General features: G+C 31.9%; 2 protein-coding genes and 1 non-coding gene across 3 annotated transcripts; all 3 read right to left on the reverse strand.

Moving 5' to 3' along the window:
• Positions 1-7825: 7825 nt before the first annotated feature.
• On the reverse strand, positions 7826-8203 carry LOC148788733 (uncharacterized). Its single transcript, XM_088878111.1, has one exon. The coding sequence runs from the start codon at positions 8201-8203 to the stop codon at positions 7826-7828; it is 378 nt and encodes a 125-aa protein (XP_088734237.1).
• A 2875-nt stretch (positions 8204-11078) lies between these two features.
• On the reverse strand, positions 11079-11160 carry TRNAS-GCU (transfer RNA serine (anticodon GCU)). The gene has a single exon. It is a non-coding gene; the product is annotated as a tRNA-Ser (tRNA).
• A 464-nt stretch (positions 11161-11624) lies between these two features.
• LOC105157810 (Subtilase family protein) lies at positions 11625-14573 on the reverse strand. The gene has a single exon (XM_011074291.3). It carries the CDS (start codon positions 14508-14510, stop codon positions 12186-12188), a length of 2325 nt encoding a protein of 774 aa, XP_011072593.1. The 5' UTR covers positions 14511-14573; the 3' UTR covers positions 11625-12185.
• Positions 14574-16574: the final 2001 nt, after the last annotated feature.

Consider the following 16574-nt stretch of genomic DNA (forward strand, 5'->3'; position numbering starts at 1 on the left):
CGACTTAACTTATAACTTTCTCTATTACTTATTGTGATCGGAAAAATAGAAATTACTGCGAATGCTCCTTTGACATAAATAAGGAAACATGATTAGAAATGTTCCATTTTCATAATGAAAGTATAGTTGTCTTTTAAGGCAGTTAAGGTATTGTTTCCACTATTACACAACACCACTTTAGTGAACTCCAATAGATCTCATAGTAATTTTGGCACTTTTTTCTGTTTTTAGATATTCATTCACAGAACATTTTAAAAATAAAGTATATGTCAATTAAGAGTGTTTTTACGGATAGACAGTCATTTAAATTTATGATGATGTCAAATTACAACAATATATGTCATTTGCTTATTAAAGTCGAGAATCGATCCAAAATTCAATGATCGATATAAATTTATCAGTTGATTCATTTAAAAAAAATTAAAATTGATTTAGTATCTGTAAAATGATACAAGTCATTTCATCTATACTAATACATATATATATAAAAAGAAGAAATTTTTCACTCATAAACGACAAATTGTGATGCTGCGATAGAAGATTATAATTTTAATTTATATATTTTAAAATATGAAAAAATTATTTATTATTTGCAGATAGAGACAGTTTGGCACGAGGGACAGTAATAAATTAAAAATGTTGCGATTCTCGCTTTTTGGAGAACGATTTTCAAGATAAAAAAGGAAAATCGCTAGCAACTTTCAGTAACGGAAAATCAAGGGACGCCGCCCATGTTTTATGAAGGAGGGGATGCAGTTGGAAATTCGAGAAAAGATAAGGGCATAAATGGATTTCAATTCAACTTGAAAAGTGGAGAAACAAAAAAGAAAAAGAAAAAGAAAAGGCGTGCTGGAATTTCCTTTGAATAAAAACCGGCAGCACTTTTGACCATTACCGTCAGTTTGGCAGCTTATACAGTCATTTCAACCATTGGATCATCTCTCTCTCTCTCTCTCTCTCTGGAAAATTATTGAACATATATTAAAACATAATATTAAAAATATCATTAAATACAAAAACTACATTAGATAAAACATCACATTAGAATATATACATTATACAACTAAGCAATTATTAGTAAAAATAAAATTAATACTTTTTAAGTCGAGAAGTTGAAGTTTTACTATTTTTTTGTCAAATAACGGTAAATAAATTATAATAATTCATCTCAATACCTTGAGAAATATCTTTGTTTAATCAATACAGTAATATGACTAACAATAATAAATAAATTATAATAATTCATATAAATTGAGATAAATTAAATTTGTTCACGATATCCCAATCTCAGCATTAATTATTAGGTCAATAGATAAATTCAATCAAAAACTTTTTGAATCATGGTTGCGTGGGGTTTATATGTTGTACCTAATTTTGGGTCAATTGAAGTTTTCTTGAAATATTAAAATGGAACAAAATGCTTATTCATAGTATTAAATCCATGCTCATTTTCATGACTTTTTATCAATCTTAGGCTATGAAAATATTTATAAAAAATTAATAAAAAAATTCACAAACAAAAAATTTCAAACAAACGAATAAATATTTTGTTAGATTATATAACTCATACACCTCTCATACTTATCGTACAATCGTTGAAATGTAAATCAGGATTTCAATTATAGCAATTTTATAACGTATTTATGATAAACTTTCACAAGAATAATTAGGTTGAGTTTAAAATATTAAACGATCACGTCACCTAAAGTTTAAATTGTTAGAGAGACAAATTATTTTCTATTAATGTCATAACAACGCCCATATCACGTTTGTACGTGAAACCCTTTTTTCTATAAATAGGTGGCAGTGATATTCGACTCAATACTTTTATTTTTTTATTATTTAATATTAATATTTTAATAATAGACCACGATGATTCATGATTAAAAAAAGTAATTAAATAATAAAAAATGATAATGGGGCTGCTTCTTTTATTGAGACCACAAGAATGGGTGTGTTCAAAACCATGAAATTTTTGTCAAACACAAACCTTTGTTTTGAAATTTGAAGTTTGACCCCCTTTTTATATATATATATAAATATAAATATAAATATTTTTTCCCTTGAACTAATATTCAAAAATTAACGTTCAAACTTATTTAGCAGTTGAAATTAGAAAAATCGAGAAGTAAGACTCTACTATTTTTCCACCTATAAAACTAGTCCACCGGACAGCTAAACTCTTCTCTTCTTCTTCTTTTTCTTTTTCTTTTTCCTTTTTTTTGTAGAATTAATCTATTTTTATTTAAAAATGGATAACATTACTGTGGATGGAGGGTCGAAGGTTATTAGGATCGCAAATCTCTGGGAACTTAAGAAATAAGAACAGGTCGTTGGGCTTGTTGAGAGGTCCTAATAAAATTTTTTTTAATACATAAGTCAATTCAAATGAGATCGAATGAAAGTGAATAATATTTTGCTAAAAGTGATAATAACGTGTCATTTTCGAGAATAATTGTGGTGTATTTCCAGCTCCCAAGTATATGACAATCGATGGTTGTGGTTGTGGTTGTCGATTCGACATGACCTGAGTTAAAAATACGCGAATTCTTGTTATATAAAAAATATTTTACATGTAGGATGGATATCTTAGTCCTTTTACGGTTGTTACTAATAAAATCCCACCAAAAGATAACTTTAGTAATTAATATATAAATAACTTTGAATTAATTCTAGAGGTTTCTCAGGATAATTTAATTTCAAGAGTATAATAAAATTTTCTACAACTTTTTTCCCATGTTCTTAGAGTTGTAGGTTCTTCATTTTCCTAAATTTTGTTCTCCACTTCTCTTGGAAAGTTCATTTTTACTTTCTCTATAATTTTGGGATAATTTTTCTCTGGTATAGAAATTGTCCATCTTGGCCTAAACAACTACTTAACCACTACTATTTTTCCTTATTTCCTCTCTACTTTTCTACATCTTTTAACTAAATTTTTCGCTTATTAATATAAATATTGAATATTTATAATTAACCAACAATCATCACCACACACAGTAATAAAGATTCCATTTTCACCAACTAAAATAAACATCATAAGCTGGTTCCAATTAAAATATTTTGAACCGATGATGTCTGAGTAGCTAAGGTAAAAATTCGAACATGTGGGATAGTTCATCACTTCCATTAATCTTAGTTATATTCGTATACTAATTAAATCGATGTATTATTTATTTTATTAAAATATTAACGTAATCATTTTATTACAGTGGAAGAAATAACTAGAGAATTTTCTCCATCATTAATTCAATGGAAAACCCTATAAATGGAAAAATATTTTAAAAAAAAAGAAAAAAGGTCAAAAAGATTGGTTTTATTTCGTTTTCCTAAAAGATCCTATAATCCTTGAAATTTAGACCAAACCTGTTTCATTCTTAATTTCGGACCCGCTGAGCGTAGCACCGACCACCCAATAAGAAACACAAAAAAATAAAAAAGGTCAAAAACACTAAAAGTTAGATCAAAATATATCTGAAAAATGTAAAAATCATATATATGTTCCCATTTGCCCACAAATTTGCACCGCCAATCTTTCCTTTTCAGCACGTCAATTGAATAGCTAGTCAAATCTATTATTGATTATATATATGTGGTTGGTTTTATTATTCAATATATTTATAATTAATTTTTTATTCATATATTGGTAATTTTAAATTATAATATTTTACAAGAAAATAGATTTATAGAAGAATATTATAAAAGTAAAAATATACAACTGCATTTATGGGACTCAAACTCATAATCTTAGTAGGATCCTTTTCTAAAATATATTAATCACTTTACTTTTGTTAATCATTTAATTAAACTCTTTAGAAATTTAATGATAATCCCTGTAAATATTATCAATGGTCGGTTGTCAAATTTAATAATTTTAGGATGGAAATAAGATGAATAGCTAATGTTGGCAAGGTTGCGTGTCTGTGTCTTAGTCTTGAGAATGTGAGTGTGTGTCTATTTTGATAATAGTTTGTCTTGTTTGAATGTATTTATTGATTTAAATCAGAAAAAATTGCATACAAGTCCCATATATTAGAGTCTTTTTTAAATTATTGTTTAGTAAATTATTTTTTTTTTTTTCAATTTTAGTCCTCGCGTGTATTTTTCGTCCAATAATCACATGCATTTTCGTATATTTTTGGTTAATTATTAAACGAAATATGCACATACAAACAAATTGAGAAAATTTTCAATTTATGAGATGTAATATGAGAAAATCGTAACTAAGGTGACTAAATTAAAAAAAGTCATAATATATATGACCAAAAATACGAATTTTCTTTTAAATTATTAATATATTGAATGATGTAATGGAATGAATATTAATTAAAAATAAATAAATTGATAAGGTGGTAGGAGTGGGTGTAGTTGGACCAAATCAAAGATGCATAAATGTTGCTAATTATGAAACACGCCACACATTAAGAAAGCTAGAGTGCTAATCAGAAACACGCCACACATGTTGTTGTTCTGTATCTGTAATTTGTGGTGCAGAATTCTACAAGTAATTGAGCGAAATCGTGTTTGCCGTAAAGTAGGATTAATGACTGATCCTGGCTGACTTTTGTGAGTGTCCTAAAAGTCATTCATCATGCCCAACACACACACACACACACACTAGATTTTTGTAGGAGTAATTTGTCAATGATGTGTGTAAAGATAGTTGGGAATTATTTTTCTGACAGACTGTAAATAAAATAACGGTAAGACAAATGATTCATATAATTTGATATACGCTGGTGTGAGTTCGAATCCCACGAATATTAATTTTTGTCTATTTTAATAATAGTTTGTTGTTTTTTTATCTCGTTTGAATTATTAATGTATTGAATCAAACATTAAATTTAAATGTATTGAACGACGTAATAAATCAAATACTATTAATAAACTAAAAGGATATTGATATAGTTTGGAGAATTCTCTTTGCCTATGTTGCTCAAGACCAATTTCCACTATAATCATTTCTTAATTTTTTTTCCCAGCAAGATTCGATTTATTATTATATCATTCAGTACTGTTAAACCCAAATACTAATTTTAGAATTATCAAATTTTTTTTTCTAATAACTTTCGATTTACTGCAACATGGTCCAGTATGTTCAAACTCAAATAGTAATTTAAGAATCACCTAAATTTTTCTCTTTTTTTTATAATAAAATTCGATTCATTATCATATCTTTTGGTACATTCAAATTCAAATTCAAATTGAAATACTAACTTTAAAACTATCAAGATTTTCTTAGGTATGGACCAAAAATTTTCTAGTTATCTCTGATATGACGTGGGCTAGCCCTGTTCCAGTTTTAAATTTAAATAATGGGTTCTAATTTTATACAAATTCATGTTATGATATGGGCTATTTATCCCAAAAAAAAAGAAAAAAAAAAAGCATTATCATCTGGGCCTTTTCTTTTAAGATTTGCAGTAGCATAATTGTACTTATAATCGCATTCCTCTATTTTTTGCAGCCCAATTAGGGTAGCCTTTAAGTTTTTAAAACAAATAATTACACTCTCAGTGTAATTACAGGTAGCCTCTTTATAATTTGAAAAATTATATTTAGTATTTCTAATGTTTGCTTCCGTCCAATCACTATGTTTCTCTATTACTAAAAAAATCACTGGATTTGTTGATATTAACAAAAGAATTGAATGGATATCGATCTCGGTTGACTTATTACCAAATTATTGCAAGTCAAATAATTTTTTTGAACTAAACTACCCTCTTAATGGTGAAAATATATCTCCTTACATGTATTAAAGTGTGAAGATGTATAAGGATAATTTTATCATAAAAAAATTATTTAACCTGTAATAAATCAATAGTAAGTCAACTGGGAGTAAAATGAATTTTATATTCGATTTTTTTTTTATTGATATTAGCAAACTTATGAAGTTTGACTAGTGGATGGACTTATTTGTTAGATAGAATTAAACATCAGGGATATTAGATTTAAACTTGTAAACTACATAAAAATTTACGTATAATTAGAAAAAAATAACTAGAGATAAGCCTGTTATCCATAGTTACTAATCAAGAACTCCCAATAAAATATCATGAAATTATATGGTTACATAGATATAATATATAAATACAGATACATAAAATTAGAAAAAAAAATGAAATTGGAAATAACAAAAAAAAATTGAGTGCTGGACTAAAAGATACCAAGAATAGGTCTTTCTCAATGACATAACACTATAAAGACCAGCCAGTTCCATGATAGTAAGAAACTAAAATTAATCATAAAAAATATATAATTATATTTACACCCCTCACTTATAATTTATTTACAAAAAATATTCATATCTTTTGAAAAACTACACATATAACCACCAGACACGTCAATATCATTCAAAATACAATTACTTTTTAGAAAATTATATATACATTCCACGTGGAAGCGCATCTGATAAGGACAACAGTCCACGTGGTTTCAACTGTGTTATAATTTTAGAATATTAATCGTTGTGGCACGTTGTTTTTATTTTTAATTAAAAATAATAATTTATCAATTTACAAAAAATTGAATAAATTAATTATTTTATCATGAAGGGTATTTTTGACTTCATAAAAAATTAGTGCTACACTGTCATTGACTGCTGTTTGTGATGTGGAGGGATTTTTCTTTTTATAAAAATATATATAACTAATTTGTTGTTTGGAGTTTTGTCAAAGTCAACGTGCCTGCTAATATTATTATTCATTTTCAAATAAATCCAAACCCAAATTATAAATATATATATAAATTAAAAGGGGAATCTGTGACGAAAGCAGTGATGATAGCTTCCATTTATTTATTTGTTTTTGCGAATATAATTGATTCGTTCATGTGAGTATAATTGGGATAATTACGACACACTTCCTTAAATCTTAGTAGAATTATATGTAAATTTATTCTGGGTAAAAGAATTATATTTAAGCTTTTTACATTTATTTTTGTTTTATAAATAATTTTTTTTGTTGATTGAAATTCACAAAATTTATTATTATTAATAAAATAAAATCAATGAATATCCATATTTATTTTCGATTGATTTAATATTGACTTATCGAAAAATGCTTTATGACCAAATTATGGTTATAAGAATAGTTTGTTGGACAAAAATAATATTATTTGAAACTATACCTTTTCCTTAGCATTAAATTTAAATAAATTAAAAGTTATAAGTTAATAAGAAGGTATTTATTGCAGCTTAAAATATTTTTATAAATAAGTTGGGCTTTTTAATAGTTGTTTTGTCCCCACTATTTTTTATATATTTCGAGACCCATCTATTAGGGTAGTTAGGTAATTTTACAATAATTTTTTTAATAGAAAATTTTATTTTTTTAACAAGACATATTTTCAAAATAAACATAAAAATCAAAACGGATAATATTTTACGTAATAAAACAGCAACGAAGACGAAGACGAGGGCAATTTGAGGTATTGGATTTGTGCACGACCAAGAAGAGATTCGATTCCAAGAAACAACTCATCTCCAGCATTAATGATATAATTAATTATTAATTCCTTTAATCTTACTCATTTTTGCTTCTTAATTAATCTTCTCCCCTAATTATCACATAATCAAAGAATATTTATTATTGATTATGATTTTGTTCACTATAAACTAAAATTATGGTAAATTATTATTATTAGGTAGAATTAAGTGTGAGATATTTTATCATAAAATAAGATATTGATCAATTATCAAATTATAATTTGATAATTGTACATTCATGAATTTTTATTTTACACAATACATTCTTAAACAGAGAGAGAGAGAGAGAATGGGAGGGGCAAAAAAGGAAAGAGGAAAAAGACCTGTGGGGAAAAAGGTGAGTTAGAACAGCGTCGCCCTCTCCACACCATAAGCGGAGGGATAGTTATAATTGGCGAAGGAAAGTCCCATTACGGGAATGGCGAAGGATGTTTCCAAAAGCATCCTCTGCTGAAATGACTCTATTGTCCTTCTCCCCTCCCCCACCTCCTTCACCATCGACTCATAGCATTTCTTCACCTTTTTCAGCAGCGACACGTACTTCACCCTCAGCCATTTCAGTTTCGCCCTCTTGCACAGCCTCAAGAGGAACCGGGGCTTCTTCCCCCCGAGGCGGACGGTCGGGAGACGCTGCCGTCCTCGGCGGAGCGTCCATCGGAAGGACTGGTGGTTTTGGGTGGGTCTTTTGTTGGTCACCAAGGGATCGGTTTCTGAAGACATTTTGATGAGATGGGGGTGGTATTGAGCGAAATGGGAAGAGAGGAGTTGACTATATGGGGACTCGCGGGGGATGGTGGTGGGGTATTATTGGAAATTCATTTGGAAAAAAATCATGACACTATATCAATTCCATGATAAATGTAAATTTTGAATCTTGTAATAACTTTTATATATATTTTCTATATGTATATATATACATATTTTTTTCTATATGGATTAGTAAGAAAAAGGATCGAAATTTGACAACCTTTTTATAATGGAAAATTTTTAATTCAAATTAAGTGCGGTCAGATCTGAATGAATTATAAATGTAAATTATTAGAATTATTGTATTGAACTTGATAAATAATTTGTTCAACTTACCTAAATTTAATTTGAATAAGAATTTTGGGTCAATGATTTCTAATTTTAGAATTTTAATGAAAATATATTTAACTAATATGGTGTTGATGAATTATGTCATGATTAATATTGAAAAATGTATTTATTTATTTATTTTTGTTTTTTTTTTTGGGGTGGGGGGGGGGGGGGGGTTGGGGGTTCATGGGATCATACAAAGAACATGCTTACACAATTTCTGCGGTTTTTGGCCTTTTTCCTAATACAAAATTGCAATAGTTTGAATTTCTCTCTTCAAGTTTTGTCCTTTCATAAGAAAACGTTTTGAACCTATCCGTAAATTCAATGAATTTTTCTGAAATTTGTTATAATTATAAATATTTCATTGTTGTTTATAAAATTCTAAATACCCCTTACAGTGAGACGTCATAAATGTTAATACAAAAGGAGTACTTGTAACTTTTCAAAAAATAAAAATATAATTATAATTATGTCAAATCTCATGAAAGTGCTTTGTAATTTACTCTTATTTATTTAAATTGTTCACGTCATCTTTTAATTTTTGATATACTACCATATTCATTCTTCACTTTTGCTCATATTAATCACACAATCTGCTTTATATCTAAAATTTGTGCCGTATCTATATGATATTACGTATAAGGACTACGTGTTAAGCTGGCTAGTAATAATTTATACTATTATAAAAGAAAATTTTATATCGTATCAATTTTTAAATACTCAAATTTACCCTTTATTCTATTTCTCCCTTTTAAAAAATTTGGTCGGATTAGTAATTTTAATATTTTTTAATAATTTCACAATTATATCTTTTTCCCTTTTAACTACCACTACTCCACATTTCTATTTTACTTTCTCTATATTTATTATAATTTTTTTTCTTACTATTTCATACTAAAATTATTTTTATATACTTGCGGGAATCACATACCACGACAACTCATATTAAAAAAAAAAAAAAAAAGAAAGGGGGCCAGGCCATTTATATGTGTGGACAAAAACAAACCCCCACCGTCGAAAATTAATTAAAGGATAATAATGGCGTATGACAATTTTGTCTCATAACAAATGGAATCACGTCAGCAACTTTGTTTAAGGTTCTTGTCTTGTAGCAATCATAGTAAGAAGCTCAATTAATTAATTTTATATTTTTCAAGATTTGAATATAAATAAATAATATACATAATTGTAGAACAAAGAAGATGGATAAGAGTTCTGGAATTTTTCAAAGTGTTGATAAAATAAAGGGATAATTATACTATTTTTTTTAATATTTGGTATAATTATTGTAGATATTCTATAATTTAAAAGAGTATATTTAACATTTCTATCGGTTATCAGCAAGTTTCATAATTTTTTTTGACTAATGAAGAGAATTCATTTATTGGATAAAAATAAATGTTTCGAGTGCTTGATATAATTTTTTAAACTGCAGTAAAATCTGTATGTAATTTACATAAAATTTTAGGACGGATATTGGAATTATCCCTAACTTTATTGTGAGTGAGTTTGAGTCCAATTATTGGGGTGATGATGGCGCAATTTTTTATTTTTTAAAAGTTATTTTTAAATTAAATTGTCATTACCAATTTATACTTTCAAAATTTAAGTTAAAAATGTGATTTTAGGCAATTTTAACACTTTAATAAAACGTTTAAATTAAAAAAAAATAATAATTAAAAGTCTATCATTGACAAAAAAAAGTAATACATTATCGAAGAATTACAAAAACGGGCTTCGCATTGTGGGATTTTTTTTGTATGAAGCCCTAGTTTGAGTTTTAAAAAAAATGGGCTTTGCAGTGTGAAGTTTTGATTATATATGAACTGTGGGCTTTTATTATTTGATTATGAAATTCTTTTAAATAATTAAATAATTTTATTAAATTATTAAATATATATATAGAAGTTAAAAATTAATTATATATTTAATGGCTTCATTCAATTTTTGATGATTTTTAAGTTTTAAATCAAAGTTGAACTGATAAGTGCGCTGCGATTTTATTTTAATCGCAGCTTGAAAATGAATCATAAAATTGGTTCAATTTGATTTGATTTTATCGGGTTTAATTTTTTTTTTTATCACCACTTCTAATTATGGTAGAATTGGAGGATGCTGTGGAGTGAAGAAAAATTTCTATGAAAATTAAGTTTGGTCAAATGATACTAATGTAAGTATGATATGCTTGTGATGTGATTGATCACTTTTTTTAAATTATACATTAGTAACATTATAAATATAATGTACTTGTTATATAATTAATTCAAATTCAATCAAACCCAATTTGAATGAAATGATAAGAATGAAGTGGTGGTTCCAACTAGCAACTAATGTTGAAGTAGTTGTGGTTTGTGTATCTTGTAATTATTTTGATATGTGTAAATGATAATGGTGAAGTGAAGTGCATCACAATTCACAAATAGAGATGAAGTGGCTTTTCGGATTGGAAGAATTGGATATGATTATGAGTTGAAGGAAGGATCATCCCTATCACCAAACAAAACCATATCACAAACGTCGCCTGAGAGATTCGAACTCTCGCGGGGAAACCCCATGTACTTAGCAGGCACACGCCTTAACCACTCGGCCAAAGCGACGCTCTCATGCCTATTCTTCTCATTATTAATATTTCTAATAACAGTTAAAAAGGATTTCCCACCTTGAAGCTTCCCTGATCTCTTTTTGTTAATATTTTATCCTGTTCGGTTAAGTAACTTAAATGGCAAGATTGGAACAAAAATAGTTCCATTTTGACAATCCCTTGAAAGCACAAGGATGATAACTATGTCTTAGAATTCAAATGTAAGATGATGTAAATGTTGTATTCATTTTACATGTGAAGTGGGTGGGATATAATAAGATGTAAGAAGACTAATTTAGAATACATGAATAGATTGTGCATACGTACACCTACTAATGAACCGACGCAATTGCTTTCATCTGTTCTGCTAAATCATGCTCCCATATTTCCATCAAAGTAACTGCTTGTTTACTGCATTCCTTCGCTCCTTTTTTCGACCTAAAGTTTCCAACATAAAATTCAAATGCAGCAACAAAAGGATTACTTCAGAATGAACACTGATCAAAGCTGTTTCATATATTGACGGATCAAGAACAGACTTCACTAGCCAAAGATGGGACTTGACCCACCCAGAAAGCAACACGTAACATCATGCAAAAGGTCAGTTGGGTCGGTTTGGAACACTCTCATGTAATGAAAATAAACTATCGACAGTTCAAGAACAACACAAGATCATCCTATTAAATGAAAACCGGAGCTTTAAAGCGTTGAAATAGACAAAGTTCATTGTATTCATAATTTCCTTCCACTGTCTTCATGCTTTCATACCCCTCCAATAACTTAGGCATCACTAGGAATTTGGTGGAAGAACACTTCTAAATCCCGCCTAAGAATCTCAAAATGTACACCATACGACAGATTTTACATCACTTTCCATTTGTTCAGATCCTTATTTTACAACTAACATCAACAACAATAGACGAACAATGACAAGCCTTGCTGATCCATTTTCTTTATACCATCCTCAATCCTTCATTTACTAACTCCCTTTGATCAACAAGGCTCGATCACGTCTCTCCCGTGACATCAACGAAATTAACTTCACATTGCCACAGCCGAGTTGCGGCGCCACAGCACAGCAATCGGGCTCCTCACAAGGTGGCTACCTCCATCACTCCATTCAATTGACCCGAATGAAGATTTGCTGCCCGTAATCTCAAATCCAACAGCATTAGCACTACTCTTAAATGTAACTTCATATGACAACTTGTCTTCCTTCTCACTAAAAACCAACTTACTAGGTGACACGCTCACCTCCACACCCAGTGGAGTGTTCACTTTCACCTCATAAACTGCATTCGCCTCTTTCCCAACATTTTTCACCGTCCTCTTATACTTCACCACGCTTTCACTACCGGAGAAAACAACAGAAAATGAAGGGTAATTCAAATTCCCTGGAGTCTTGAATCCTAGTGCATCACAATCAACCGAAGAAGCCTGTTTAGTGAAAACGGAAATTCTCCTTGAATCATATCCAATTGTGCACAAGAATGCCACATAATCAGTGATTTCCAAGTCATACACCAACCCGGGATCCACTGCTCGGTTTGGATCCACATGGCCCGACCCATGAACGAATGGGTTGGACTCACTGCCTGTGGCAAGGTCCGTAATGTTGCCACCGGAATTGTCCAGATTGTAAGCGGTGGTCATCAACGCAGACTTGATGGCTGCAGGTGACCACTTGGGATGAGCCTTTCTCAGCAGAGCAGCCAAGCCACTCACGTGAGGACAAGACATTGATGTACCAGAAATGATGTTGAATTCAACTTTTCTTGTATCAGATTCCAAATCTGTCGGACCAATGTACCCGGTCCAGCCGGCCAGAATATTAACTCCGGGGGCAATGACATCTGGTTTGAGAATTTCTGCGGTGCGGTAGCTTGGGCCGCGGCTCGAGAATGAAGCCACGCGCGGCGCTGGTGGAGATGTGCTTATAACAGTTCCCCTGAATGCAATTGTGGCGGTGGGATTTGGATCGGACCGTGCATATGCTCGGATCTTGTCGCCGGCCGTTTGTCCGACCATCGTAGCGGGAATGAAGTGCGCATCAGCGAGGAGTTCTTCGCCAGAATCAGCTAAATTCGCCATTATCAGGCCGGCGCCTCCTGCAACGTGAACGGCGTTTCCTTTCTCGACTCTGGCATTGCCGCCGCGATCGCAGATCACGATTTTTCCGGCGACCTTAGCGGGATCTAGCTGGCCGGTGTAGCAGTATCTACTTCCACAATCCGCGCCGTAAACCAACGGGAGCAATTTCTCGCCGAGCGAGTCGCCATGGTACAGCGAAACACCGCCAAATGTCCTGCCGTCACCGAGGATGACATCTGCTGGAAACTCACGATCGAGAGTGGAAGCTCCAACTGTCAAAATCCACGGAGCAATATTCACCGCTGTGTATGAATCAGGCCCTGAATTTCCAGCAGAGCAAGACACCACAATGCCATGCTCCGCCGCACCGAAAGCTCCGATTGCAATCGAATCGAAGTCGTACTGTGGTGCGTAACCATTAGCACCAACGGAAAGCGAAATTACATCCACACCATCTTCAATAGCATGCTCCATGGCTGCCAATATATCCGAATCGTAACAGCCAAACGCCCAGCAAATCTTATAAACAGCAATCCTCGCTTTGACCGCCATGCCTCTAGCTTCTCCCTTCGCGTATCCGAACAAACTAGCGTTTACAACTCTGGATCCGGCAGCCGTCGATGCTGTGTGTGTCCCGTGACCTTCCGTATCTCTCGGAGACTTCGATTCATTCGACTCCTCCATTGTTTTACCCCGCGAAGCTTCATACCCTAAATAAAACGTTTTAGCGCCGATAATTTTCTTGTTACACAAAGTCGCCGGAAAATCAGGAGCATCCACGCAACTCCCTTTCCAGTGTGAAGGAACCGGGGAGAGCCCTTCATCGGAGAAGCTCGGCCTCTCGGGCCAGATACCCGTGTCAAGAACTCCGACGATGACGTCATCAGCGTAGTCAGCGTTCGGCCACAGCCCGAACGAATCAGCAAGACCTAGAAACTTAGGAGTGCGTGTGGTGTGGGGGTGGCGGACTGCGTCGGGGATCACGGAGATCACGCCGGGAACACGACTCAGAGCAGCAGCCTGAGCGGCGGAAAGACGGGCAGAGAACCCACGCACGGCGCGATCATAAGTATACAGAATCTTGGCGGGGCGGTTGTGCGGGGGGAGGGACTGGATGATGCTGGAGTACCAGTGGTGGTGGGTGGAGAAGGCGAGAGGCTTGTGAGACTTGGAAACATGGATGATGAAGGTCTCCTGGTCGTCGGACGACAAAGCGGAAGGGAGGAGAAACAGGAAGAGGAGAGGGAACAAGGCCATGATCGGCGGAGGCTTCATTTTCTCCGGGAAAAGTGGAGTGGGAGTGGAGGAGGAGACGAAGATGAAGTGAATATTCTTGAGGCCGAAAACAAGGGACCAATAAATCGGCAACGTTTACCTGATTGGTGGGCTCCCATTGGGCCACGTTTTGGATTATCATTGGCGGTGGACCTTCTCCCAAGATATTTAAATATATGTTCTTTCTTATATGCAAGTATGGATAGCTCTGTACTCAAATAATTGATATGATATATAAATTTTTTTCGAATAAATTGTATTTTTAGTCTCATAAAAAATCAGATTATTATACTTTTTTTATCTTGTATTTTACAACATTATTAGTTTTAGTCTCGTAAAATTAATAAATGTTGTAGCTGTGTTCCATGTACTAATTTTATGGGATTAAATTTGTTAAGTTTTTAAACCACTTTTATAATGTTTTTTTTTTAATATTTTAGCACAACAATTATTAATCTATAAAATGTGAAATCAAAAGTAAAATAATTTTTATTTTATGGAACCAAAAACATAATTTTTCTTTCTTTATAGATAATATCTGAGGTGGATGATTGTTTGAATTTCCTGCTAATTTTAAATTGTATAATTTATTATTTAAGTGACGTATGATCCCTAGCATAATAGGGTTGTAACAAAAAAAGTATACAAAGAAGACAAGGATAGCATAAATTATTTTTGGACCAAAAGTAAATAAAGTTAAAGAATTATTTATGCATCACGACTTTTATTCGATTCTTTGATACGATCAATTTCAAATATAATATTAGATGATGAGTTTGGGGAAGTGGGGAAGGTGGTGGGTAGATAAGGGAGGGTTGTGGATAAGTAGGTAGGAGGTGGGTATCTCATGGATCATGCCACCCTCAGCTACCCAAATTTTATGTCATCTATATAACTTCTGAAACCTTGAATTATCATACAATAATAATATTATTTATAGCTGATGTGGGTGAAAATTCACGTAAACAATTAGCGTCTGAATGTAATATATAATTGAGCCCAAAAATGAGAAATTTTTTATGTACAAATCATGTGCGTGCGTCTACTTGTTAATTACTGCTTTTCTATATACAAAATGAGCAGTAGCTTTAATGATAATAACTGTTGCTGTATACACACTTCATAGCAATGAACGTAGACGGAATGGCGGGTGTATTAAAAGTTCTTGTACTTGTCTTCTCTCTTTCATTTTCTTGCATTCGTGCACTACTCAGATTTGTTTCCATTATATTTTGATGAATAGTTGGGGAAATTGAATATTTGTTCCCATTTTGTAGAGGTTATTGCACTTTTAATCCAACAGCATATGAATTTAGTATTTAGAACAAAAATTTATTCAAATGTGCCACAATTTTGAAAAAAAAATATACTTTTAGTCCCATACAATAGAAGGTGTTGCACTTTGATCTCAAAGTTTATGAACTTAGCATATTTAGTCCTATAAGCTAAAAAAATTCGACAACTTTTTATCCTACGGAACTAATGTACCACAATCTATGATACCAAAAATGCTACACCTTTTTATCTTATGGGACAAGATGTATTAAGTTCATAAACTATAAGACCAAAAGTGCTACATCATCTATTGCGTGAGACCAAAAGTAAAATTTTCGTCATAATTTTTTATCCTATGGAACCAAAAATGACACAATTTTTTATTCTATGGGACCAAATGTGACAAATCAGTAAACTGTGGAACCAAAAATGCAACTTCCTCTACTGTGTGGAACCAAAAGTGCATTTTTTCCTTAATAGTTGCATGAATAAGATTGTTGCGTTTGGACAGATTAAAAGAGAAATTTTTTCCAGAAAAATTGATGTCAATTTGAGAACTTTGTAATGAGAACTCTCTCCATCAATATCGTAGGAGGAAGGATTTTCGGGCCTGTCACATATATGAACACAAGGTTTTGTACTGTTGAGATGATCATCAAGTAGAATAGATAAAGGTTAGGCATTAGGGGACATAACATAGGTAACATGTTAAACTGAATTTCATGTAAGCGACAATCTCACACATATTTGCATAATGTCAAAGATGGCTATTCACGTGGAAGCAAAATA

The sequence above is a fragment of the Sesamum indicum genome, linkage group LG3, assembly GCF_026168435.1.
Source record: "Sesamum indicum cultivar Baizhima isolate 11 linkage group LG3, ASM2616843v1, whole genome shotgun sequence".
NCBI lineage: Eukaryota > Viridiplantae > Streptophyta > Magnoliopsida > Lamiales > Pedaliaceae > Sesamum > Sesamum indicum.

Excerpts from the sequence above, each read along its gene's own strand:
- LOC105157810 (XM_011074291.3), bottom strand. The coding sequence starts at position 14,510 with ATGAAGCCTCCGCCGATCATGGCCTTGTTCCCTCTCCTCTTCCTGTTT.
- LOC148788733 (XM_088878111.1), bottom strand. The coding sequence starts at position 8,203 with ATGTCTTCAGAAACCGATCCCTTGGTGACCAACAAAAGACCCACCCAA.